The sequence below is a fragment of the Neovison vison genome, chromosome 4 (genome assembly GCF_020171115.1).
Source record: "Neovison vison isolate M4711 chromosome 4, ASM_NN_V1, whole genome shotgun sequence".
NCBI lineage: Eukaryota > Metazoa > Chordata > Mammalia > Carnivora > Mustelidae > Neogale > Neogale vison.
This window is the reverse complement of record NC_058094.1, coordinates 215,417,032-215,441,694: the sequence shown is the minus strand read 5'-3', so window position 1 is coordinate 215,441,694 and position 24,663 is coordinate 215,417,032. Positions and strand designations below refer to the sequence as shown.

General features: G+C 37.8%; 1 protein-coding gene across 6 annotated transcripts in view; it reads left to right on the top strand.

Moving 5' to 3' along the window:
• DGKI (diacylglycerol kinase iota) overlaps window positions 1-24,663 on the top strand; it is a 438,228-nt gene that overhangs the window by 375,362 nt on the left and 38,203 nt on the right. For all 6 annotated transcript variants that reach the window (XM_044246656.1, XM_044246655.1, XM_044246660.1 and 3 more), the window contains one exon: window positions 15,316-15,341. In XM_044246656.1, coding sequence (XP_044102591.1) covers window positions 15,316-15,341 — 26 coding nt within the window. The remainder of the gene's footprint in view (window positions 1-15,315; window positions 15,342-24,663) is intronic.

The window sequence follows — 24,663 nt, the reverse complement described above, 5'->3', positions numbered from 1 at the left end:
GGTGAGGTGGGAGTTGTTAATAGGAAAACTTCCAGAATACATCAGTTATCTTAAGGAGAAGCGCCAAAGCATCTTCCAAGCCCACCTCTTTTTTTCCTTCCATTTTGTAAAGCTGGATTCAGAAGTCCTTATTTAATAAAAATAAAAGTTAGTTGTGAGTAAGCCTTTGCCCAGTCACTGTGGCCCCACAAGGCAGATACTGCTTATCCTGAATATTGTTCTATGTGAGATAGCCCTTCATAGAAGTGTCTTGTGTTAACACTAAATGATTTGCCTTCAGATCCCAGAGCTTCATTTTAATGTACACTTAAAAAAAAAAGTCCACAGGGGCGCCTGGGTGGCTCAGTGGGTTAAGCTGCTGCCTTCGGCTCAGGTCATGTTCTCAGGGACCTGGGATCGAGTCCCACATCAGGCTCTCTGCTCAGCAGGGAGCCTGCTTCCCTTCCTCTCTCTCTGACTGCCTGCCTACTTGTGATCTCTGTCAAATAAATAAATAAAATCTTAAAAAAAAAAAAAAAGTCCACATTCACAGAACTTCAGGTCCATTGTCCCTCAACAGGAGCAGTTGGCCAGGATTCACTGAGTCACTAAGCCGGAACCAGGGTTAGCTAACCAGGCTTTTGCTAACAGGTTTTTCCTACTGATCCTCCCCGTTGTTTCTGCAGGTCTATCTCCTTTGGTTAGATTTCAGAATAACGTGCCTTTTCTTTCTTTTTTTTAAAGATTTCATTTATTTATTTGACAGAAAGAGATCACAAGTAGGCAGAGAGGCAAGCAGAGAGAAAGGGGGAAGCAGGCTCCCTGCCGAGCAGAGACCCTGATGTGGGCCTTGATCCCAGGACCCTGAGACCATGACCTGAGCCAAAGGCAGAGGCCTAACCCACTGAGCCACCCAACGGCCCCTAACATGCCTTTCCTATTCCTTTACTCACCCCCACCTGTTTTAAATTAAGCAGGCAACTATATTGCAAAAACTGATTTCCAGTGTGAAGTATCACATCTTTTGTACTTGCCTGGCTGCTCTGTGTCTAATGCACAATTATTTTCACGTCTTCAAAAATGCTAAAATATTTCCCAGGAATGTGTTGAACTTGGTCAGTGTTGGTCTCTTCAACACACTCTCTTGATCTGTTTCTTCCCTGTGTCTGCTGCTCACTTTTGCTGGTTTGTATCTTTCCCCTCAGATTTCAAAATGCGTTTCCCTTCATTTTGTTGCAGTTCTCAGGCATGAACATTAGGTGGCAGTACAATTTCGAGCTCAAAGGGCCAGGGGCTTCCTCCCCAGCAAACTGATGGCCTAAGATGGAGAGGAAAAACCGGATTGTTACAGGCCAGTGATAAAACAGTGGTACTTTTTAAAATGCCAACTAAATACAGGAACTTATAGAAAAAGGGTAAAAAAGAGATTTCAAGTACAGCTCATATGGGGATCATCAGTATATATTTGGGTAGGAGACTCACAAAGAATAGGAAATTAGGAGCCAGAAGGGAATTAGAGGAAATTTACATCAAATGGAGAAATTAGCAAACGGCCTTTATTATTTAAATTCTGGATCTCATTTCCTTACCTCCACACAAATACCCATCTCGCCCTCCTTCCTTTGATTTTGCTCTTTCCCCAGCGCAACCCGCCACTCCCCCCCATTTGTGGTGAATGTTACCTTTGAGGCTATTTGGCATTCCCTGAATGGGTTTGTGACCACTTGAATAGAGAATGTGTTTGTCTCTCTCATCTCAATGCCACTTTGTATGGTTGCTCTAACTTTCATCTCTCTGGCTCCCATCTCCTTAGCTCTTTTACTGTATGTGCTTTGTTCATTGTCTTAAAAGCAATATTCATAATTAGAGGGAGGAAAAGCAAACAAAGAGAGAATTGTTTGGTTGAGGGAGATTCTCAGGGCTGAGGGATTTCTGGTTCTGTTTTACCTGGCTAGGGATTCCTTGGTATGAAGATTTAATGGTCATGAAGTTGTCACCTAGATCTGTGACCTCACTGTTTCTCCCTCAAGCTCTCAATACGATGTCATGGGCTAGATGTAACAGTCCTCCAGGCAATGCACGTCCTTGAGGGAATCTCAGTGGAGAAAAGCTACTGCCATAAATGATCATCGACAGCTGTGCTTTCAAATCATGTTAAGTCATCCCTTGACTTACTTAAATAAAAATTCTTTGTCTATCAACGCTTTCAGGAAATAAATTGAATTTGTGTAGCATCATTACTTCAAGGTAAAACAAAGTGGGAAAAAAAAACTGGTGTTTCTGTAGCAGTGGTATGGATGCTTGAAATGTGTCTGGAAGGGATGTCCAGCTGGGATATGAGCTTCCATTTGGGCTACTTCTCAGGAGTTTAACAGACAAATAGCAATAATGGTCCAGGCAGGGAATAGCATCCAACCCTGGGACCTTGGCCCACACCTGAGTGTTCCTAGTGTTCTTCAGTTGGAACAAGCATATTAATTAGCACATGATGGGAAGCTATTTTACGGAGAGATTGGGTTCTACCAAAGTGTGAAGAAAGTGGGTAAGATAAGCCCAGAGAAGGCTGTGATAAGCAGCAGGAAAGAGAAGTGAAAGGAGAATGATGAAAGAGAGGGGGAAGAACATTCAGAATTGATATAAATAGCTAGAAACCAGAAACTTCGATTTTCTCTTCCTCTTTCTGTATAGGATGGATGGTCACCTTTGCTTATTGAAAGTGATATTCTTGCTGTGGTCCTCATCCCTAAAGTTGGAGGGTAAAGAGGGAAGGCAAACAGAAAAAGGAACATTGACAAAATACTCATAGAGCTGCTTTCAGTGTGGGGGCACTGGAATGCCCCATGAGGACTTCACAGCCAAGAAATGGTTTCTTTATGTGTAGAGTGCCGAGTAGACTGTGGGGTAGTGGAGCACCTAGCTCACTATACCGTTCCTCGTTTGCTTTTTATTATAATTCCATGTTAGTAACCAGTAAATAGAGGGGCCCTGGCTCTTCTGGCCAGGCCTGTGAGTTGGTGTGAATATGTCAGAGCTTCCTTCCCCCATCCCCAGTTAGAGAAATATTCTCTTACTGAGTATTTTCAGAGCATGGATCTCTGCCTCTGTGTCTATTCAGACTTGGTTCTTATACCCATTCTGTATGTTTATTCCAAGTTCATCACTATATGGTAACTCCATCCCTTGGCCCACTCTCTATCAGGTGATGGTTTAGAAATGCTGAGTAGAGAGTGTATGGGATGGGGACACTGGGAAGGGAAAATGACATTTATTTGTGAATGATTCTCTCCAAAAAGTAGATGGGTCCCCAGTATTCATCCAGTCTTTCTTTAAGAAAGATTTCATCCAAACTGGACAGTCTCTGGATCTTCTACCTACCTCCTAGGAAGGAAATGATACAGACATTCTGGGGATGGGCCAAGTAGGAAAGCCAGGGATGCTATTGATTTGAGCCACAAAATGAAAATAAAAGCAAAATATTGTAAGGGGGCTTTAAAAAAATAGAGTCAAGACAGTATTATTCAAATAAAAAGATCTTGTATTAGAATGAGCTTATAGGTTTAGAGCATTTCATGGAGGTTGCCAAGAAAAAGCATTCATTTAAAATGTATTGCAGGGGCGCCTGGGTGGCTCAGTGGGTTGAGCCGCTGCCTTCGGCTCAGGTCATGGTCTCAGGGTCCTGGGATCGAGTCCCGCATCGGGCTCTCTGCTCAGCAGGGAGCCTGCTTCCCTCTCTCTCTCTCTCTGCCTGCCTGTCCATCTACTTGTGATTTCTCTCTGTCAAATAAATACATTAAAAAAAATCTTTAAAAAAAAAACTTAAAAAAAAAATGTATTGCAAAGAATCATACCATATCCTACAGGCTGAAGTAGTCATCAGGCTCATCATCTCAGCTCTAGATTTATTGATTAAAACAACAAGGCATCACAAGAAGTGAAATTTCTTAAAGACTTTGTCTTCATAAATATATCATTCTTTGGCTCTTTGGATGATATGTGTAATTTTGTGGGTTGAAAACTGGGCATATTTTCCAATGTCTTTAAGCCTTGTAATAGATCTACTTGAAAGATTAGAGGCCTTGAAGGGAAACTTGCTGATGGAATGCAACCTAAATAACTGTCTTTGATTTTCTTAGCAATTCCTTGTGTCTTAGTGACTGGCAATAGGTTCTATAAGCTGTGCTGTTTGTTCAGTATAGTAGCAGCTAGTCCAATGTGGGCCTGATGTCTCATTCTTTCAGATTCTTAATGTGTCCATACATTAATCTGAAAAAACAATTTATTCCAAAATGTTATAGCCCTGTATATTTTCATGTTTTCAGACTTTTCTCTTGGAAACACTCCTATTCTGAAGGAGAACAAATTCACCCCCATTGAGGTCTTAGAGACATAGCCTGAGGCTAACTGCCTCAAACACAGATTTTTTTTTTTTTTAAGTTTGTTGTTTGATTTTATGAAATCAAGTGACTTTTGGTTTGGGTCCCATAATATGTCTATGCTGCTTTCAATTAAAAAATAATATCTTAGTTTTGACTAGTTAAATTACATAATCCACCATCCAAAAGCAGCGTGTTTTTTTTTTCCCGGGGACTTCCCTTATTTTCAAATTCTTGTGTATATCCTAGTTTGAGAAAGGTTACCTTCATTTAAAAGGAGAGAACAGTATGAATATTCTGCTTAACATGGTTAATATTGGCAAGAGGACTTTCACCAGCAAATATTCAGATCAAAATTTATGTAAAAGTAGATGTAATTCCAGGAAGATGAGGTGGAGGAGGGGGACCCTAGACTTCCCTTGTCCCGTGAATACAACTAGATAATTACCAATCATCCTAAATGCCCCAGAAGTTGACCTGAAGAATGGCAGAATAAACCCCACAATTAAAGGAAGAGAAGAGGCCACATTAAAGAAGGTAAGAAGTGTGGAAACACAGTTTAGGAGATAAAGACATAGCTCTTATGGAAAGGAGGGAGCCACAGTGGTGGAGAAGGATGAGAAACAAACTAACAAGGAGTGCATGGGGAGAATGAATTCCCATTGCATTTGGTTTGGTAAGCGAGAAGAGCCAAATTTTGTGAGTTCTTGCAACCAGCAGGGCTTAAATCCTGAAGTTTTAAAGGTTAGCAAGTTGGCTGGGATAAAGCCTGGAGGACACTGTACTGCTCTTGGAGAAAAGGCAGAGCAAACAGCCTGTAGACATAGAGCATGGAACAGCAATCTGAAGAGCACTTAGGATACACAGTGAGAAGGTTATTCATTCATCTTGGAGCATGTTCCAGAGGGTCAGTCTTTGAAGAGAGACCCCTCTGGGAACAAAGTGACTAGTGCTGATTCCCTCCCCTGCCCCTCAGCATAAGTGCAGGGCCAGCACTCGCTACCTAACTTGACTACATCAAACCCTGACCTTTGGTGGAACTTCATCTTCCAGTCACACTTTCCTCAGTCTCAGCACAGGGGTCCTCCCTGCCCCCAGAGGACCAGCCTAAAACCCTACTCATCCCACATCTCGCAATAGGGGCTTTTGCAGAGCCTCAGTTCTAGTGGTAGTGGTGACAGGTATCATTTCATAAACACACTAGAGCACACCTAGTTAAAATACTCCTCATTCAGGCCAGGGACAAAACAGTGCTCGCAACAGGCAAAGAGAGCCTCTGCAGACAACTGGCCTGAAGCATAAGTGACCAGGACAAAACAGAAGATCACATGCAGCACACTCCTGGAAGTGCCAGGCCCTAGAGAAGAAGGGACACTACATGGTAGGGCACTACAGGACCTCTTCTTCAAAAGGCACTGCAGGACCTCCTCTTCAAGAACAGATGTAGGTGCGCCTGGGCAGCTCAGTCCTTTAGATGTTTGACTCTTGGTTTTGGCTCAGGTCATGATTCAGGGTTGTGGGATGGAGCCCCGTGTCAGGCTTAGCATGGAATCTGCTGAAGTAATGTTAAGTCATCAAGCAGAACAAAAGAGAGAAAAAATAATTATGCAAAATGAGGATAATCTTAGGGAATTCAGTGACTCCCCAAAAATGCAATAGCATTCATATTATAGGAGTTCTAGAGGAAGATGAGAGAGAAAGAGGGCAGAAAATGTATTTGAAGAAATAATAGCTAAGAATTTTGCTAATCTGGGGTAGGAAATGGATAACCAGATCCAGGAGGCACAGAGATCTTGCATCAAAATCAACAAAAGCAGATTCATATCAAGACAAATTGGTATGGCAAAATACAGAGACAAAGAAAAAGTTGTAAAAGCATCAAGACAAAAGAACACAGTAACTTACAAGGGAAAACCTATAAGGCTACTGGGAGATTTTTCAGAAGAAACTTTCTAAGCCCAAAGAGAGGAACATGATATATTCAAAGTGCTAAGAGGGAAAAATCTGCAGCCAAGAATACTCTATCCAGAAAAATTGTCATTCAGAAGAGAAGGAGGGATAAAGAGTTTCCCAGATAAAAACTAAAAGGGTTGATGACCACTGAAACAGTACTACAAGAAACATTAAAGGGGACTCTTTGAGTGAAAAGGAGAGCCTAAAAGTGACAGTTATAAAGGTAGGAAACAAAAGCAGTAAAAATGGATGTTTCTTTAAAAAAAAAAGTCAGTCTAGGAACTCACCAAATAAAAAGATGTCAAATATAACAACACATTCCTAAAACATGGGGTTGAGAAGAGTAAAGAATGCGTTCAGACTTAAACTACCACCAATGTAATATAGGCTGCTGTATGCAGAGATGTTTATATACAAACATAATGGTAACCATATATTAAAAACCACTAATAAGTATGCAAAGAATAAAGACAAAGAAATCCATATATATCACTAAATGAAATTAGCAAAACTTGAAAGAAAGACAAGAAAGGATCAGAGAAAATCTTCAGAAACAACCACAAAACAAATAATAAAATAACAATAAATACATACCTATCAGTAATTACTTTGAATGTAAATGAACTAAATGCTCTAATCAAAACATACAGAATGACAAGATAAAAAAAAAAAAAACACCCATCTATATGCTGCTTAGAAGAGACTCATTTTAAACCTAAAGATACCTACAGTTTGAAAGTGAGGGGATGGAGACACATCTATCATGCAAATGGAGGTCAAAGAAAGCTGGAGTAGCAGTACTTATATTGGACAAAAGAGACTTTAAAACAAAGACTATAACAAAAAACAAAGAAGGGCACTATATAATAATAGAGGGGACAAGCCAACAAGAAGATACAACAATTGTAAATATGTATACACCCCATATAGGAGCATCTAAATACATAAAACCATTAATACAAACACAAAGGAGCTTATTGATAATAAAATAATAGTAGGAGACTTAAACACCCCCACTTACATACAGATCATCTAAGCAGAAAATAAACAAGTAAACAATGGCTTTGAATGACATACTGGACCAGATGGATTTAACAGATGTACTCAGAACATTCCATCCTAAAACAGAACGCACATTCTTTTCAAGTGCACATGAGTCATTCTTCAGAATAAATCACATTTTCTCCCACAAAATAAGACTCAACAAATTCAAGAAGATCAGTCATACCATGCACCTTTTCTGACCACAACGCTATGAAACTAGAAGTTAACCACAATAAAAAAATATGGATTCATGAAGGTCAAATAACATGCCACTAAACAATGAATTGGTCAACCAGGAAGTAAAAGAAGAAATTAACAAGTACTTGGAAACACATGAAAATGAAGCCACAAGTGTCCAGAACTTTGGGGATGTAGCAGAAGCAGTTCTAAGAGGGAAGTTTATACCAATACAAGCCTAGAATCAAGAAAAATCTCAAACAACCTAACCTTATACCTAAAAGGGGTAGAAGAAGGGGACTAAAACCTAAAACATCAGGAGGAAGTAAATAATAAAGATTACAGCAGAATTAAATGACATAGAAACTAAAAAAGTAATAGTACAGATCAAAAAAACCCAGGAGTTGGATCTTTGAAAAACGTCAATAAAATGGATAAACCTCTAGCCAGACTTATAAAGAAAAAGGAGATAAAGGACTCAAATAAATACAAATGCAAGTGGAGAAATAACGAATGCCACAGAAATACTAGCAATTTTAAGAATATTATCAAAAGCTATATGCCAACATATTAGACAACCTAGAAGGAATGGATAAATTCCTAGAAACACATCAACTACAAAAACTCAAACAGGAAGAAATAGAAAATTTGAACAGACTTGTCACCAACAAAGAAATTGAATTGGTAATCAAAAAATTCCCAAAAAACAAAAGAACAAGACCAGATGGCTTCACAGGTGAATTCTACCAGACATTTAAAGAAGTGTTATTACCCATTCTTCTCAAACTTTCCCAAAAAATAGACTTCCAAATTCATTCCATAAGGCCAGCATTATCCTGATGCCAAAACCAAATAAAGAAATCACTATAAAAGAAAACAATAGGCTAACATCCCTGATGAACATAGGTGCAACACTCCTCAACAAAATATTAGCAAACCCATCAACAGTATATTTTTAAAAATCAATTATTCACTACGATCAAGTAGGATCTATTTCTTGGTTGCAAGAGTGGTTTGACAGTCACAAATCAATCAACATGATATATCACATCGATAAGAAAAAGAATAAAAACCATTTGATCATTTCAATAGATGTAGAACAACATTTGACAAAGTACAACATCCATTCATGATAAAAGCCCTCAACAGAGTAGGTTTAGAGGGAGCATATCTCAATGTAATAAAGTCCATAGATGAAAAATCTGCAGCTAACATCATCCTTAGTGGGGGAAAATGGAGAACTTTTCCATTAAGGTCAAGAATAAAGCAAATTTGTTCACTTTACCACTTTTATTCACCTTAGTACTGAAAGTCCTAGCCACAGCAATAAGACAACAAAAAGAAATAGAAGACATCCAAATTGGCAAGGAAAATGAAAACTTTCACTAGTTGCAGTTGACACAGTACTATATAGATAACTTGAAACACTCCACCAAAAAACAAACAAACCTGCGAGAACTGATGAACAAATTAAAGTCACAGGATACAAAATCAAAGTACAGAAATCTGTTGCATTTCTATACACCAATAGTGAAGCAGAAGAAAGAGAAATTAGGAAAACAATTCCATTTACAGTTGTACCAAAAATAATAAGTTACCTAGGAATAAACCTAACCAAAGAGGTGAAAGACCTGTACTCTGAAAACTAGGACACTGATGAAAGAAATTGAAGAAGACACAAAGAAATGAAAAGACATTCCATGCTCATAGGTTGGAAGAGTAAGTATTATTAAAATGTCTATACTACCCAAAGCAATCTACAGATTTAATGCAATCGCTATCAAAATACCAACAGCATTTTTCACAGAACTAGAACAAAAAATTCTAAAATTTGTATGGTACCACAAAGACCTCCAGTAGCCAAAGCAATCTTGACAAAGAAAAGCAAAGCTCAAAGCACCACAGTTCCAAACTTCAAGTTATTTTACAAAGCTGTAGTAATCAAAACAGTATGGTACTGACAAAAACAATCACATATATCCAGAATAGAATAGAAAACCCAGAAATAAGCCTACAACTATATGGTTAATTAACCTTGAACAAGGCAGAAAAGAATATCTGGTGGGAAAAAGACAGTCTCTTCAATAAATGCAGGTGGGAAAACTGAACCACTTTCTTACACTATATACGAAAATCAATCCAAAATAGATTAAAGACCTACATGTGAGACCCTGAAGCCATGTTCTCCCAGAGGAGAACACAGGCAGTAACTTCTCTGACATTGACTGTAGCAACATTTTTCTAGATATTTCTCCTATGGCAAAGGAAACAAAAGCAAAAATAAACTGTTGGAACTACACCAAAATAAAAAACTTCTGCACAACAAAGGATACAGTCACTGAAATTAAAAGGCAAACTATGGAATGGAAGATATTTTCAAATGACATAGTCAATAAAGGTTTCAGATGGAAAATACATAAAGAACTTATACAACTTAATATCGAAAACAAATAAGTTAAAAAATGGGCAGAAGACAACAGCATATAGTTCTTCAATGAAGACATTCTAAATGGCCAATAGATACGTGAAAAGATGGGCAACGTCACTCACCATCAGGAAATGCAAATCAAAACCACAATGAGATTTCATCTCACATCTGTCAGAATGGCTAAAATCAGAAACACAGAGAACAAGAAGTGTTCACAACAAGAGGTTGTGGAGAAAAAGGAACTCTCATCACTGTTGGTGGGAATGGAAACTGGTGCAGCTGTTCTGGAAAACAGTATGAAGTTCTTCAAAAAGTTAAAAATAGAACTACCATATGATTCAGTAATTGCACCCTAGTAAATACTGATTAAAAAGGATATATGCACTCTATGTTTATTGCAGCATTATTTACAATAGCCAAACTATGGAAGCAACCAGTGTCAATTGATAGATGAAAGGATAAAGAAGAAGTGGTACAGATAGGTAGGTAGATGGATAGATAGATAGATATCTACAATGGACTGTTATTCAGCCATAAAAAAGAATGAAATTTTGCTATTTGCAACAACATGGATGGAGCTAGAGAGTATTATGCTAAGTGAAATAAGCCAGTCAGAGAAAGACAAATACCATAGGAATTCATTTGTGTGGAATTTAAGAAATGAGGCAAATAAGGAAAGGAAAGATAAAAGGGAGAGAAAGAAAGACAAATTAAGAAACCAACTCTTAACTATAGAGTCAAACTGATGGTTACCAGAGGGGTGTTGGGTGGAGGCAGGGGATAAATAGGTGATGGGAACCAGTGAGTGCACTTGTGATGAGCACAGGGTGAGGTATGGAATTGTTAAGTCACTATATCTGTATTTCTGAGACTAATACAACACTGTATGTTAATTAACTGGAATTAAGAGTTTAAAAAGCCAAAAAAAATAAAATCACAGAAAAGTAAATCAAACTGTAAAACAGGAAGACACTTCCACAAAGCAGTTACTTGAATGGATGAATAAATGAATGGCTTATATCTTAATGTAATTTTAGTTATTATGGATCTTTTACCTCCTCTCAATATTCTTTTTCCAGTGTAGTGGTTAAGGAAAGAGTAGTTAAGGAAAGTGGTTTAAGGAAAGAGTCCTTAAGGCGTGTCTATAATTTACTGATTTGTAGACTCTGGACCAATGTTTGCTCTTTTCTTCTGCTGTATTGGGACTATTTCATAATCATTGTTATTTCTTCTTTATGCTTCTCGTCACAGAGGCCCTATTCCATCTTTTACTCCTTCCTTCATTCCCTCCTTTCCTTTTTCCATTTCCAGATTTCATGGAAAATTGACAGGTCTCTCAATAGGGTTCACCTGTCCCTGCCATTACCTTTTTAGTGTACTCCCATCTTAAGTTTTGTCAGCAGATCCTTATCCTGCTTTCTTCTTAGAATATTTTTGTGTGGTTATCTTGCTGCTTTCTTTTACTTTTATTACTCATATTTGTTTTAGAGGAGTTCTTTTTAGAGCCATTAGTTTGGGATAGATAATTAGGCATAGTGGGTTTGTCTGTCTGAACGCTTGACTTTGGGTCTCTTTTCAAATTCTTTTTTTAACAGCACTATCCTCTGGGATTTGATTCTACTTCTGACTAGCAAGGGCACCTGGCTCAGAGCAGAGCACTTTCTGCTGAATTTTGTGGTGCACCGTGTAGCTCATATCTTTTGAGATCAAAATATGCTTTCTCTGTCTCCCTGAAACTTGGCCCAATTTTTCTTGTACTTGGTAGCTTTTCTTTACAGATGATTTCGGTTTATGGGTATCTTTTAGCTTAGTCAAAGACGATGCTTCCTTTTCTGTTTCTCATTCTCCCTGTTACTTTTCATGAATTTCAAAGAGAAAAGCAGAAGCTTTGCAGTAATAGTTTTTAACTTGTCTCCTGCCTTTACTCTTGCTTTTTTAAAAAAATTCTACTCTGCACAGCCTGCCTGATCAGAAGCACCAATGAGAATGTATGACTTCACTGCTTCAGAAACTTTCTTCATTTAGCTTAGAAGGTAAATTATCAACATGTCAAAATGGCTTGTCAGGCCCTGTATGAAATGGTCCCTGTCTATTCTATTTCCAGTCCTAACTCATCACTCCTTCATATTTTAGCCACACTTAGTTCCTTGTCTGACTGATAACGTATTATGAAATTTCCTATCCATGTTCCTTGTCGTATGCCTCGTGCCTCTGCCTAACATTCTTCTCCTTTCTTACTTACCTAACAAGCTTCTGCTCATCCTTCTAAGCACGGCTCCTATGCTTCTTGCTTTCTGAAGTTTTCTTTCACTCTTCCGGAACAGAATGGGTCTCTCTCTCTCATGTTCCTTCTTTAGTTCATACATATTTTGATGACTACACTTTTTTCACTATAATCATTTGTTTGCCTATTTTTCTCCTTTGATTGAATTCCTTGAAGTTGGTAGCTTGTTTGTTTTTGTATCCCCATCATGAAGCACAGGGCCTCGTACCCAATAGGGGTCTCAAACAATAATTATTATGTAGGTTTGAATCAACATAAATAGAAAGATTTAAAATAGGAGAGAGATTTTAAAATCCAGGACTTGAGTTTTTGGTTTTTTTGTTATTGGCCGAATTTGAGTGAGATGTAAATAAAAGTGTTTTTCTAAAAAAACCCACAAAACAAAATGAAGCAAAATCAAATGTAAATATTCTCCAGACTGTCATAAAAGGCTAGTACTGAGGAAAGTAGCGAGAACTCAAAATCCTGGAGTTCTTTGAATCCCGATCTTAGTTTGCATTATGAGAGCGATGCTATCCCCGAGATAAAGTGTACATGGAAGAGAAATAAACAGGAACAGAACCACAAGTCTTGCAGGTTCAGTGGGAGGAATGAGCAGTGAACTCTTCTGCATTCCTCAGTTGTCAGGTTGAGGAAGATTATCTGTTCCTGTGGTTCAACCTCTCTCTTTTAAAAATAACTACTTCTCTTGCTGATTTCATGAATTTTCTTCTCTCCTGAGCTAAGTTCTGTAAAACTTTTTATGCCCATTTTCAGCAATAATGGATGGTGTGCATGTCTCAGTAGTATAATTTAGTGACTCGTTAGAGTGAAAGGTGAAATACTGAGTGAGGACTGAAATACTCCATATGTCTTAAAATTCCACAAATCCAGGCATGTGGGAGACATTCCGCACAGAAACTCAACATGACTAATCCTTAGCAAACACTCTGAAATGGATAGTTCTTCCCCACTGCCTGGACCACTGCATCCCCTGGGGACTTTAACCAAGCCATCTGGAATTTTTCAGATTTAATATTAGTGCTTTGCTTTCACAGAAAGGCACCAAAAGCCTTGCTTCGCAAGCCTTCCACCTGAGACATTCAGTCGTCTGTTGGCATGGGTTTTTCTTTGTTCCTAGAGCTCCATGAGAAATTAATGGCCAACAATCCAGGATGTGTTTTTGCTTAATTCCCACCAGAAAACCCTAGGGCTAACGATGTTACCTTGTTGCTGACTTCTTTTCATGCCCAAGCATCTTAAGAAATTATCTTATTTCAAATATGTGTTTCTCATTAGACTCACTTTTCATTCCCATTCACCTCTATTCTGCACTCTCTCCTTCTTTCTTTTCCTAACCACTAAGGCAGATTGTAGGTCCCTGTTGCTAGGTGTACTGGATGTCTTCTGGCTCTGGGAGTGCTCACATTTTCTCTCTTCTGGAGCTTGTCTCAGTCCCTAGGTCCTTCTTCCCCGGGGCTGGCCTTGGAGCTTGGCAAACCAGTCTTGCGGGTGGTTTGAAGGTGACATGATGATTTTTTTGAGGTGCTCTAAAATGTGTTTGAGTCTAAACACCTGTGTGGTAGTGCTGACATTAATTCAATTCAACAAATATTGACCAGGGGTCCATTCTGTTACTACATAAGCAATGGTCCTCGTTTTCTGTTTGCTCACAGCCCATTGGGGATGACGGGTTTGTGATCGTATGAAACAGAGAAATCCCTAGGAGAACGCAAATAATCCCGGAGAGGCCAAGTGGCATTTCTCAAGCAGCCAACTCTGCAGGGATGGCTTAGGCTGGAGCAGGTTCCCTTACAGGGCTGCCTGTGCCCAAAACCCAGATACCAGTTTTCTCTCTACCAAATCTGGGGACCCTCTGTTGTTTTCACCTGCAAAGGTTCACTTGAAGAGACTGATAAGATTGAAATGATCTGACACTTTGCCACTAAGGGAACTTCCAGGCTTTCCCACATGACTGCTGTGTCCTTTACTGACCACTCCCATAATGGGTAAAAATATTAAAGCATTCTCAAGCATCCCACCGTAGCTAAAATCTTCCTTCAACCACTATGCATCCATAGAATGATTCTTGCCCCAACACTAGTTATATTAAAGGGCAGATTCCTAAATGCTTGCTTTTCCCTTTGGTCGTCTTCCTGTAGTGGACTCCCAGAAGGTTGATCATTTAGAACAGAGGATGCCTTCTGGCTGATTTCTTGCCTTTCCCTTCAAATTTTTATCACCTGTTAGTACAAAATTATACATCTCACTTCATCCCAAGGAAAGAATGAGCTGGTAGAGTCAAGACTGTATCATTCAAGCTTGAGGGGACTTGATCCTCAAGACTGTGTCTGTATCGTTCAGAGTAGCTGAATTAGTGGTCAGCTAAGGAATAAAGGTTTGTACTGTGAAGCATTGACATGATGCTTCATAGGTGTCTTCCTAATGTAACTGGAGCTTTTGCATAAATGGTATGTAAAAGTCATCAATTTATAAAAGTTCTGTGGGACCCCAGCGGTTGCTCTCTTGTCTCATCCTGGTTCTTACGGGCTTAGAGCTCTGAGGCCTGCACACAGAGGGCGGTCTGTGTCACGCTCACTTAAACCTTAAATTCCACAGAGTGGAAACAAAAAACAGCAATGATAAAGGTACATACCATTTATTTTACTTCTGTCTCATTTTTTACTGTCCAAGTAGATTTCTTTTTACTTACACTCAATCTAGTGCTTATTTACATTCTCTGGAGGCCTGGCCTTTGGTGACATCACAGGATTCCATCCATTACCACGTTACTATGACTTTTCTGTTTGTATGTCATAAATCCATACTTAACTAAGTTTGTTGCAGTCCCGTGACATAGTGCAGTTGACTGAAATTTTATTAACCCCAACCACTCAACCAGTCCAGGTAAGCTTTGGGAGTGATCAATCAGAAAATACCATGCAACCAGCAAATTAATTACACTGCCTACTATATTGACTTTCTATTTAATTGAATTTGGGGATAATATTTCTAGGAGATTATTCTTGATCATTATTGCATTTATAATTATCAGTATCATTTACAAAACATTTATCATGCTTATTATCTCGTTTTAGGTCACCAGTCTCTTCAGAAGATCACGGTAAGAATTTGTCTTACTTATACTAATTCAAGATTAAAAGTTGAGTTCCATTCCATGCATTTCACTGTCAGAGGAAAGAATTATTCAAGGAAATGTTTCTAAGACATTGGCCTTGTTTTTTTTTTCCATGTGAAATGTCATGCACTTTTAAAACTCAGTGTATCCTAGCTAAATGTGATATCTTGTAATATCTTTAAATCCATTATAACAATTTTGGTTGACAAATATTATGAAGCTTACTGTATCTACCTGATTTTTGTCCCATCACTGGATACATTTTGAGTTGGGGTTAGCCATGTAATTTCTCTGCATCACAGATTTTCATCTTTAAAATGAGAGTGTGTAGTAGGTACTCCCAAAAGTCCCTTCAAGATTGGATGTTGGAATCTGCCAAAAGTAGTAGAAGTCTGAAATGAACCTAATCAGTAGTGGTGTGAATTGATACCCCACTGAGGTGAGTTATTCACATTTAAGACACAATTATTTCATTCAAAGGATAAAATGTATAGTTTTGTCACATCTACCTTTGGGAATTCATTTATTCAGTCAGTCATTCAAAAATATTCACCGAGTGTCTATAGTGAGTCCATGATACTATATAATCATGTTATGCAAATATGCTTTTGGGGGCCATCTGCAGAGACAATGGGATATGTGACAGAATTTTCCCCCTAAAAGAGCTTTGAGTTTAGTGGTGAAGGGAGTGGTAGAAAGACCCATACCTCCCACAATATAAAGTAAAATGTGATTAATCTTACAAAGGGGAGATACACCAGGACTCTGAGTAGTACTGGCATTCCTCCTCATGCCAGCCCTAAGTAGTGAAGGGCACCATTATGTATTCAGCCAACTAAGTATAACACAGGAAAGCTTCTGTCAGATTCCCTCTTCATTCCCTTATTCTGTTCGGTCACTAAATTTTATTAACTCTGGTTTTTATATTTCTTTTATCGCTGTTCTCTTTTCCATCCCCACTGCTGTAGCTTAGAGGCTCTCTATGTCTTACTTAGACTTTTAAAATTGCCTTAAAACTGATGTCCCCTCCCTAGTTTTCCATCCTCTAATTCACTCACCCTTGGAGAGCACCACACTGTTCTTTAGCAAAAATCTACTCCCATTGCCTCTGGGTTGAAATCTTATCAGTAGACCAACCATTGTATTCAGCTTTCTGTTATTGTATTTTAATGTGGAATGAAAATCCTAAATGATGGAACCTTTGTTTCCTTCTACGGCTTTTTGCTTCTTTTGCCATCTTTTCCCCTTTCTTCTACCTATGCTGAATGTTCTAGCCATGTGGTATTGCATCTGTTTTCTGGAACTCACCATGTGTTCATATTTCCTGTTTTTATCCATACTGTTCTTTCTGACAGGAAGCTACTCCTTGTTGCAATATACACGGTTTATACTTACCATTTGAGACCTTGCTAATCATCTCATCCTCTCTGAAAGCTTTCTGACACACTTACCATTTACATGAAATATTTTTCTTCTAGAATTTAACACATAAATTTGATGCCTGATTTACCTGTCTCCCTGCTAGGCTGTGAGTTCTTTGATATAAATCCCAACAAATAGCAAACATTCAATAAATGCTTATTATGTGAATGAGTTAAGGACAAAGAGAGGGAGTTTTAGGCGGGCATATTCTGCCATATCATAAGATCTCTCACAATATTGAAATGAAGATGTATCACATTCTCTGAAGATCATAGGGCAAATCATGTGTAGACCTCTTAAATCACTATAAGGTAACGAACCACCTAATGATGACCTATTACAGTGTGCTACTTTGCTCATCAGTGTGGGTATGACTAGGTTTTTCACTGCATATTGAGGGATCGTTGGGCTTCTAAGTTCCATTGATTCAAAACTTGTGTTTTGTTTTTTGTTTTTTTTTTTTTTTAAGATTTTATTTATTTACTTGACAGAGATCACAAGCAGATGGGGTGGCTCCCTGCTGAGCAGAGAGCCCAATGCGGGGCTCGATCCCAGAACCCTGGGATCATGACCTGAGCGGAAGGCAGAGGCTTTAAACCACTGAGCCACCCAGGCGCCCCTTGTGTTTTGTTTTTATTTTGATCTAGGGTTTCCCTAAATGACTTGTTTGCTTTGGCCTTCCAGTCTGTTAGAACTTGTCCCCTATTTCTAAACAAGGGGTGTGGGGAAAACTTGTGAATTGTCATTCTGTGGTTTGCTAGTAATTGTTAAGGGGTTATGAGCTCTCGGTGAGCAGGTGGTGGCATCCTTGGAAGTCCTTGAAAAATGTCTACCACCAGAAAGACTTGCTCAGTATGAATAACCCATCAGAATTAATTATTTTAGGAACTATATATGTGATTAGTTAAAGAAACATCATCCAGATATGAGGGCTTTTATATTTTTATGGCTTCAAAACTTATTACATGTCCGTGCCTCTTAATTTGATTCTGCAACTTTCAGAAACTACTCAAAGATGTAATGTGAAATTTTGAGGCTGATTTGTCTAATCTTTTTTTTTTTTACTTTTCCATCATCCTCTAGCCCAGGTATCCTTGGAAAATATTCTTATCCTTATCTTTTATCACCAAGGTTTTCTCCTAGCACTTAAAATATGTCTTCTCGTGCCTATACATTTTTAAGTGTTCATGTTTTCTGTGATTCACATTAAATCTCCTGAATATTCTATCAAGTGATAGAATGATATATTTGTACATGACAATGATATTATAATATGCATGCCTTTAAGAATGGTAAGAAGTAAAAAATAAAAAATTTTTTAAAAAAGAATGGTAAGAAGTAACATTTTTGCTTTCTCAAACTTAGTGATAGAAAAATTGAGGCAAATGGATTATAAAATTGGGATATAAAGCCCCATGCCTCTTGACTTTCTATTTTGTTAGCTCACTTCCAATGATCTTACTTTTCTCCCTAATAACAGTTGTTCTGGCTACCTTCAAAACAGATTTGTTCCTGAGAAAATCTCATTTTCCATAGCCCAATATCCCTGTCATTCTCAGTTGTATTTTAATGTGGATTACCTTTCATAGGAAATAGGCTTGAATATCATGGCTCCGTCATTTACCCTCTCTTAGCCTCCACTTCCTTGCCTGTAAGGTGGAGCTTATCATATCTACCCTGCCTACCTCATGGAATTATGAGTTTAAGTGGGAGATCGTCTATGAAATCACTTTCCAGTTGGCTAAAAGCACCCCAAAACACAACGCTCTTATTGTCCAGGCACAGATGAGATGTGAGTTTATTAGTGATGTTTGCTAAGCATTGCGTTCTGTCTTTGAAAAAGTTAAAAAGTGTCCTGGGGGTGGAGGAGGGGCAGAAAACTGCTATCATTAAATATTGTGTTTTCATTGGAAACCTCATATCTGGATGAGGAAGAGTGAAATGGTTAATACACAATGCAGCTTATATTGGCAAAGGAAAGATACAATTCATAATTAGACTTGGGGTCCTATAGAAAACTGGCCATATAAGGCATAAGTGAAATGTAAAATGTTCTAGTTGTATAATATAGTATCAGAGTCATTAAGAATAAAGGCTGCAGTAGACACAGTAGATGTATTATCCTTGATTTTTTTAGTCGGGGAAACAGGCTCAAGGTACTTAAATAACTTGCTTAAGATCACACTAGTGATCAGCTAGTAAGTGGTAGAGTTAATTTTCAAACCGAGTTCTAACATCTACCTCTTGCTCATTTATGTACCCTGTCTCTGGAAAACAAAAGAAATGATTGTCCACATTAAGGTGAATTGATAGAATTATTGAGAGGGAAAAAAAAAAAAAAACCACTCCTCTAACAAGGGTTTATTTACTACCATGTAAGTAATCTCTTTTTAATGACAAAACAAAACAGAACAAAAATAACAGCCCGTCTCTCCTGCTGGGAATGATTTGTCCCTGTAGAAAAAGTAAATACCAATGTCACATTCTCTCATAATTAGTTAACTGAGTGAAACGAAGCTTCAGGGAAACCTGCCACACCAAATCCCAGTGGAAACATTACATTTTAATGTTACAGCTGCAACCTGGAGTCCTAGCCCTTGTCAGAAGATAAGCCTGGCAGTGATTGATTGCCCTGCCCTGGGAGTTTACTGCCTATCACCTCATCATTTAAATTGCCCCAGGAGCCCTTCCTGTGCCCAGGCTGCTTTGCCTGAGCTCTCAGATTCTGTTCTGTCATCTTAGGCTGCTTATTTTGGGAACCCTCTGTGAATGCCTCTCTGCCACTGCTACCTGGAGTCCTGCACGGGCAGACTGTCTTCAGCTAATGTCTGCTCACTTCCCAAACACAGGACAGTCCCTGACTCTCTTGCAAGGAAGTGCCAACAATCTTGATTCCCCCTGGGGGTCTAAAGCGAGCATCCCCTTCCTGTCCTCCCTCCTAGACCTGTCGGCAGTAATGGCTCTCACATTACCTGGTAGCTTTTTTGTTGCAACAGTAACCCACTGGACAAGAGTAGGAGTAGCAGGTATCGGGAAATAAAAAATTTTAATGACCACGATCACTAGCGTAAGTACCCAAAGAGGAGTCTCCTATTGGACTTGGATGCAATTTTCCTTTGCAGTAGGTTGTGCAAAACAAAAACAAAAGAAAACCCAAAAACCACACGTTGTGCAGTGGCCTAAAGCTCTTTCATATATCAATTACTATCTCTTGCCTCAAAGTCATAGATTGATTTTTTTTCTACAATATAAACATATATGTACATATATGCAGTTTTACTGATACAATGTTTATAAAAATGTGCAAAACATTTGCCAGCTCCATTTAAATGATAACCAAAAGGAACTAAGGCTTGTCCAGCCCCCAGGCTAAGAAATAAAACATTTGCAGTCATCTAGAAGCTTCATGTTTCCCTTTCTGTTTCCATTCCCTTCCCTCTCCTGCAGAGATACCTCTATTCTGCTTTTTTGCTAAGAATTTTCTTGTTTCTTTTGATCATTTTACTACATATACACATATTCCACATATGAATGTGTGTGTATATATATATATTCCAGATATGTGTGTGTGTGTGTATAGATTGTCTTATATTGAACTTTCATAAATTGAATCCTATTGTAACTTCTTTTGTCCAAAATGTTTTTGTGATGCATCATTGTTGAGTGCCCGAGTATATTTATTTCATTAATTTTTCATGCATAGTATTCTATTTATGAACATATGTTTATATTTCCAAATTCTGACGAATGTTTATGTAGACTCCAGGGTTTTGGGTTTTGTTTGCTTTTTGGATTTTTTTTTTTTTTTTGCTATTGCAAACAATATCATTATGAACATTCTTTTTTATAACTCCTTCAGTTTCCATATATGAGCATTTTCCTAAGGTTTAAACCTGAAGGTGGCATGGTTAGGTAGTAGGTTATACACCTATTTAAGTTACCACATAATGGCAAGTTGCTTTCCGAAGTAATCGTTCTAGTTTACCCTCAGACTGCAGTCAAGAAGAGTTCCCATTGACCCACATCCTTGCCAACACTCTTTGTTGACTAATGAAGAATATTTTCCCAATCTGGTGGAAATGTCAGATGGTATCTTGGGGTTTTAATTTGTGTGAAATGATTACACATCACATTGAGCATTTTTCATATAAGCCATTTGTGTTGACTTTTCTATGAAATGTCACTTTATTTCTTTTGCCCATTTTGCACCCCCCGGCCCCGCCCCGGCCGGGCTGTCTTTTTCTTAATGATTCGTAAACATCTCTATGAATTCTAGGTAAAGGTTTTTTTGTTGGCTATGTGTTATAATTTTTTTTCCCAGTTTGTGGTTTATCTTTCCAAACTTTATTGAGGAATAGGTATTCTTTAATGTAATGTAATCAAATTATTAATATTTTCTCTATGGGGTCTACCTTTGGTATGTTCTAAGAAATCTTGTCGTAGGATAGAATATCCTAAGGATATTCTCCCATTATTTCTTCTACTGTTTTTATCATGTTAAATTTCAATTGTGTCTTCATTATCTTGGAAATGATTTTGTGGCTTGAGAGAGATAAAAATGCAGCTTTATTTTGATTTTTTTCATGTATGTACCAGTCATTGTTATTTATTTCCTTCGCTGACTTGCAAAGCCTATTCTATCTTCCCCTCCCCTATATGTGGGTTTCTAGATTCTCTTTTCTGTTATATTGATCTGTATGTCGATTCCTGTCCAATGCACATTGTTTTAATTGATCTAACTTTGGTAAAAGCTTGCTATCAGGGAGAGCACATACACTAAAGTTTGTTCTTCTTCAACAATGTTTTAATTTTACTTGGACCTTTGCTCCTTCCTATAAATTTTAGGAATTTTAGGAATTTTAAAACTTCATCAAGTTTTATTTCATAATTTTCATGGAAGTTGCATGAATCTATAAATCAGTATAGAGAGAATTGATATTAGGACAATGAGTCTTAACATCTCAAACCATTTCACTTTACATTTAATTGTTGTTTTTTTTTTTAAGACTAACTGGCCTGTCCATAGAATTTCTTCATTTTCTTCATGAAGGATTTGGCCGTCTGTTGTTAAATGTATTCCTAATTACTTTACACTTTTTGGTGATTCTTTATATCTTAAAAATTGTATTTTCTAGGGGCATCTGGGTGGCTCAGTGAGTTAAGCCTCTGCCTTCGGCTCAGGTCATGGTCTCAGGGTCCTGGGATCCAGGCCCGCATCGGGCTCTCTGCTCAGTGGGGAGCTTGCTTCCCCTTCTCTCTCTGCTTGCCTCTCTGCCTACTTATGCTCTCTCTCTCTGTGTCAAATAATTTTTTAAAAAAAAATCTTTAAAACATTTGTATTTTCTAAATGATCTTTGTTGGCACAGTGAAATGAAATTCACTTAGAATCTTATTTCAAATTTCTTGTTTCAAAATCTTGGTTCAAGACTCCTGCTAAAGTTTTACATTCATAAATTCTACTTCAGGGTTCTTTTATGAGGAAGGAATTCTGCAGAGATATTATCATCTGCAAGTAATGAGAATTTTGTTCCATTCTTTCCAATGATTATGCTTTGTTATATATTTTTCTGGTCCTTTCTGTGCTGATTAGAACAGTACAGTATTGAATGAAGTAGAGATAGACAGCGTCCTTGATTTCTTCCTGATCTCAGAGTGGCTGGCATCCACAAGTCACCAGTAAGTGTGAAGTTCACTAAGAGGTGAACAGCCCTGGTGATGTTGGTTGTTTGTAGAGAGCCTCTTCAGGATTTTTCCCTTGCATCCAAATGTGTTAAATTCAACAGGTATTAGAATTTTAATGAATGCTTTTTTCTTTATCTTTTGAGATAATGATTTTTCTTTCTTTGGTGTTATGGTGTACTTCATTTTCTAGTAGAAACCAGTATCATATGCATGAGATAAATTCAAATTGGTTATTATATTTATCTCCTTTATAAATTGTTGGATTCAGTTTGCTCCTATTCTGTTTAGAATTTTTACATCCATGGTCATCCTTGTGATGGGCCTCTCATTTTCCTTTCTATTATACAGAGCACATATGATATACCTAGCTTTATAAAAGGAATTAGAAAGTATTTCCCTGTTTTCTAATCTCTGGAAGACTTTTGTATAACACTTGGTTTATTGATCTTTGGAATACTTTGGAAAATCCCATCAGTAAAACTATCTGGGGATGTCATTTCCTTGGTAGGAAAAAATTCAATCTCAGATTCCTAGTATTTATTTATAGAGATAGTCCGATTCTCTATTTCTTCTTACTGGTAACTTTTTTTTTTTTTTAAGGAATTCATCTATTAAAGTTTTTTCCATTTTTGGCATTAATTTTTTATAATATCTAGTTATCTGTGCAATTTCTGTGAGATCTGAAGTTACATCTATCTTTTCATTTTTAATATTGTTTGTGCTTGCCTCTCTTTCTTGTGTCTTTCCCCTTCACCACCCCCCACAGGCCTTGGAGCTCTCATTATTTTATCGTTTTTTTTCAAGAAACTTTTTTAGCTTCATTGGTCTTATTGGTATTATATATTTGTTTTCTTTGTTGTTGGTTTCTTATCTTTATGATTTCCTTTATTCTAATCATTTGGCTTATTATTATACTTTCTTCTACTTTTTTCTAACATAGACAATTTATTTTTTCAAAGATACTGTTTTATTTGAGAGAGAAAGAGAGTGAGTGCATGCATAAGCCTGGGGGAGGGGTAGAGGGAGAGGGAGAAGCAGGCTCCCTGTGAGCAGGGAGGCCTGTGCAGGGCTTAATCCCAGGACCCTGAGATCATGACCTGAGCTAAAGGCAGAAACAACCGACTGAGCCACGCAGGCACCTAACACAAACAATTTAAGTATACGAACATTATCTGAATGCTTTCCCTTCTCCATACATCTCCTGGAATTCTGTTTAGATGCCTGATAGACCTTTTGATGCTATCCTGTATGTGTCCTACTCTCTTTTATATTTTATTTCTCCTTGTTTCTCTGGAATGCATCCTGGATAATTTCTTCAACATTGTTTTCTTGTTTTTTTACTGATTTATATTTATGTGTTTTAGATTATTCTTTGAGCCACTCACGTCCTTGGACCTTTATGCACCAGAGTTCTTTAAGTCCTTCAGAGAGGTTTGCCAGTCACCAAAGAAAACTACCAAACTTAATTAATTTAAATTAAATTCTCCATTGGTGAGTTTGTGTGTGTGCTTGTTTGTTTCTTGTTTTAGCTACATAGGGAACACAGACATTAATTCAGAGTGCACAGTGTTCAGCAATAAATTCATATAAGAGTTTCCTTGTTTTGGGTTTTATGTCCACACAGCATTAAGTTTTCTTGTTAAATCCTTTGTAGGCTTTATTATTCATTGTGTACTGATTTAGCTCTTCAGGGGCACAATTTTATATGGGGGTCTATTTGGGCAGGTTCCTGGCTTTATCTTCTGTATCCTGTGCCTCACACTGCCATCAAAGGGTGGCTCAAAATTCTCAGCATGTCACAGAAATCTTTAGGGCATCAGGTAGTTTGGGTATCTGCTCATCTGCTAGGGTCAATGGATTCACTTTATTTAATGGGTTTATGGATTCCTTACTGTCTCTCTTAATAATAGGGAATGAGTGTGTATGATGAATTTTACTTTATTTTTGTTGTAAAATGAAACAAATATATAGCTTGACATAATATATATATATGTATAATATATATGTATGTATTATACATATATGTATTATCATGGTACTACACTCATAACCATCACTGAGGCCAAAATATGGAATTCCTTCCATGTGTCTCCATCCTATATGCATGTCTCCAGGCCTCTAAAAGTAACCACTATTTTGGCTTCTGTTGGTTTTTTGTTGTTGTTGTTTTTGGTAGGGTTTTTTTGCATATCTATAAAATCTT